This window comes from Mandrillus leucophaeus, unplaced genomic scaffold, assembly GCF_000951045.1.
Source record: "Mandrillus leucophaeus isolate KB7577 unplaced genomic scaffold, Mleu.le_1.0 Scaffold58, whole genome shotgun sequence".
Classification (NCBI taxonomy): domain Eukaryota; kingdom Metazoa; phylum Chordata; class Mammalia; order Primates; family Cercopithecidae; genus Mandrillus; species Mandrillus leucophaeus.
This window is the reverse complement of record NW_012106252.1, coordinates 4,217,741-4,221,540: the sequence shown is the minus strand read 5'-3', so window position 1 is coordinate 4,221,540 and position 3,800 is coordinate 4,217,741. Positions and strand designations below refer to the sequence as shown.

Sequence of the window (3,800 nt, the reverse complement as noted above, 5' to 3'; positions counted from 1 at the left end):
AAGTCTCATATATCCCTGCATCCAGTTTCCCTTATTGTTAACATCTTACATTAATGTGGTACAGTTGTTACAGTTAATGAACCAATATTGATACATAATTGTAAACTGGAGTCCATACTTTATTTAGATTTACTTAGTCTACCTAATGTCCATTTTCTGTTCCAGGATCTTACTCATTATACCATCTTACATTTAGTCCTGTTTCCTTGGGGTGCCTCTTGATTGGGCTGGTTTCTCAGACTTTCCTTGGTTTTGATGGCACTTAATTGTTTTAAGATTGATAAGTTACAGTTCTTCATAGTTTGTTTTGTTGATCTGTTTTCCTCCATGTACTACTGTAGTCTATTCATTTAAAACTGCCTTTTTATTTTTCCAGTAGGAAATCCATGAAGTCCAGAAGTAGAAGTCCTGCATATTCAAGACATTCATCTTCTCATAGTAAAAAGAAGAGATCCAGTTCACGCAGTCGTCATTCCAGTATCTCACCTGTCAGGCTTCCACTGAATTCCAGTCTGGGAGCTGAACTCAGTAGGAAAAAGAAGGAAAGAGCAGCTGCTGCTGCTGCAGCAAAAATGGATGGAAAGGAATCCAAGGGTTCACCTGTATTTTTGCCTAGAAAAGAGAACAGTTCAGTAGAGGCTAAGGATTCAGGTTTGGAGTCTAAAAAGTTACCCAGAAGTGTAAAATTGGAAAAATCTGCTCCAGATACTGATCTGGTGAATGTAACACATCTAAACACAGAGGTAAAAAATTCTTTAGATACAGGGAAAGTAAAGTTGGATGAGAACTCTGAGAAGCATCTTGTTAAAGATTTGAAAGCACAGGGAACAAGAGACTCTAAACCCATAGCACTGAAAGAGGAGATTGTTACTCCAAAGGAGACAGAAACATCAGAAAAGGAGACCCCTCCACCTCTTCCTACAATTACTTCTCCCCCACCCCCTCTACCAACTACTACCCCTCCACCTCAGACACCCCCTTTGCCACCTTTGCCTCCAGTACCAGCTCTTCCGCAGCAACCACCTCTGCCTCCTTCTCAGCCAGCATTTAGTCAGGTTCCTGCTTCCAGTACTTCAACTTTGCCCTCTTCTACTCACTCAAAGACATCTTCTGTGTCCTCTCAGGCAAATTCTCAGCCCCCTGTACAGGTTTCTGTGAAGACTCAAGTATCTGTAACAGCTGCTATTCCACACCTGAAAACTTCAACATTGCCTCCTCTGCCCCTCCCACCCTTATTACCTGGAGATGATGACATGGATAGGTAAGTCCTATAGTGAACTGGAAAAAACCCACTTGATCTAAACATATAGCATTTTCTGTTTTAATCTTTGTCAAAACTACCGTCATGATTTTATGAGCAGGAAATGCCTTTGATATTTTCAGTGGGAAAGTCTGTATTTATGACATTATTACTCGGAAAGAGAGAATTAGAATTTGAGGCCTGGTTAACCCATTTTATCATTAAGTTTATTTTATTTATTTTTTTTTATTTTGAGACATGGTCTTGCTGTGTCGCCCAGGCTGTAGTGCAGTGGTGTCATCTCGGCTTACTGCAGCATCTGCCTCCCGGGTTCAAGCGATTCTCCTGCCTCAGCCTCAGCCTCCTCAGCAGCTGGGACTGCAGGCATGCACCACCATACCTGGCTAATTTTTGTATTTTTAATAGAGACGGGGTTTCGCCATGTTGGCCGTGCTGGTCTCGAACTGACCTCAAGTGATTTTCCCACCTTGGCCTGCTAAAGTGCTGAGATTACAGGCGTGAGCCACCGTGCCTAGCCTAAGTTTATTGATAATGCTAATTTTGATTAAAATTTGAAGGAAACGAGTGTTTCCCTTAAATTTTTGTTGAAAATATTAATACCTATAGAATAATTAAAAGTAATAAGCTGGGTACAGTGGCTTATACCTGTAATCCCAGCACTTTGGGAGGCTGAGGCAGGCAGGTGGATCACCTGAGGTCAGGAGTTCAAGACCAGCCTGGCCAACATGGTGAAACTCCGTCTCTGCTAAAAATATAAAAATTAGCTGGGCGTGGTGGTGGGCCCCTGTAATCCCAGCTACTTGAGAGGCTGAGGTAGGAGAATCACTTGAGCCCAGGATACGGAGGTTGCAGCGAGCCAGGATTGCTAATTGACATATTTGCTTTTGCTTTAACTGTGGGTATCATGACTCTTCTAAGTACTTCAGCATGTCTCTCCTAATAATGACGTTGTTCTGTGTAATTACAATATCTTCATCACCCTGAAAAATTTAGGCTTGACTTAATAACATTAATAGTTATATAAATAACATGCTATCTGCCATGCGCAGTGGCTCATGCCTGTAATCCCGGCACTTTGGGAGGCCGAGGCGGGTGGATCGTGAGGTCAGGATATCAAGACTATCTTGGCGAACACGGTGAAACCCCGCCTCTACTAAAAATATAAAAAATTAGCCGGGCGTGGTGGCAGACGCCTGTAGTCCCAGCTACACGGGAGGCTGAGGTAAGAATGGCGCGAACCTGGGAGGCGGAGCTTGTAGTGAGTTGAGATCGTACCACTGCACTCCAGCCTGGGCGACAGAACGAGACTCCATCTCAGAAAAACCAAACCAAACAAAAATGCTATCAATAATGATATTTAACCAAATAGTCCCAGTAGCCCCCAAAATGTCTTCATTGTTGGTTTTTGTTTTCAATTGAAATTCAGAATAACTCACAAAATGTCATTTATAGCTGAGTTTGTTTTTTCTCTCCTGATCCAGGGTCCAAACTGGGTTTATTTTGAAAAGGGTTGCTTTTTTTTTTTTTTTTTTAATTATTCCATAAAAAGGGGGGGAGGGGGGAGGGATTGCATTGGGAGTTGTATCTGATGTAAATGACGAGTTGATGGGTGCTGACGAGTTGATGGGTGCAGCATGCCAGCATGGCACAAGTATACATATGTAACAAACCTGCACGTTATGCACATGTACCCTAGAACTTAAAGTATAATAATAAAAAAGAAAAAAAAATTACCATGGTAAATTTTAGATTATGTGTAATTTGCCATAATTAAAAATTTTTTACTTAAAAACATGCTTTTTTCAGATGAGGAAATTGAGACACAGGGTAACATGTAAAAAAAAAATTATTCCATAAAAAGTAAAAGAATAATATGTAAAATATTTGCTAATTAGAATATAATTCACAGTGGGATGATGGGAAGAACTTTAATTTTAATAAGTTCTCTGAATATTGAGAATTGAAATGATTACAAAGCATGAATCTAATTTTATAGAAGACATTAACAAAAATATTTCTTTAAGGCTGGACTTGGTGGCTCACGCCTGTAATTTCAGCACTCTGGGAAACTGAGGGAGATAAGATCACTTGAACCCAGGAGTTCAAGATCAGCCTGGCCAACATGGTGGAACCCCATCTCTACTGAAAACATACAAAAATTAGCCAGGCGTGGCCAGGTACGGTGGCTCATGCCTTTAATCCCAGCACTTTGGGAAGCTGAGGCGGGTGGATCACGAGGTCAGGAGTTCAAGACCAGCCTGGCACGATGGTGAAAGGGCGTGGTGATGGGTGCCTGTAGTCCCAGCTACTGGGAAGGCTGAGGCAGAGAATTGCTTGTGAGGTTGCAGTGAGCCGAGATTGTGCCACTGCACTCCAGCCTTGGCAACAGAGTGAGACTCCGCCTCAAAAAAAAAAATAAAAATGAGGCCAGGCGTGGTGACTCGAACCTGTAATCCCAGCACTTTGGGAGGCCGAGACGGGCGGATCACGAGGTCAGGAGATCGAGACCATCCTGGCTAACCCGGTGAAACCCTGTCTC

The 3,800-nt window shown here is 42.3% G+C and overlaps 1 protein-coding gene across 1 annotated transcript in view; it reads left to right on the top strand.

Annotated features, from left to right (window-relative positions):
• CDK12 (cyclin-dependent kinase 12) overlaps nt 1-3,800 on the top strand; it is an 88,309-nt gene that overhangs the window by 14,331 nt on the left and 70,178 nt on the right. Inside the window, exon 2 of the mRNA XM_011999044.1 lies at nt 377-1,261. Within this exon, the coding sequence (XP_011854434.1) occupies nt 377-1,261 (885 nt within the window). The remainder of the gene's footprint in view (nt 1-376; nt 1,262-3,800) is intronic.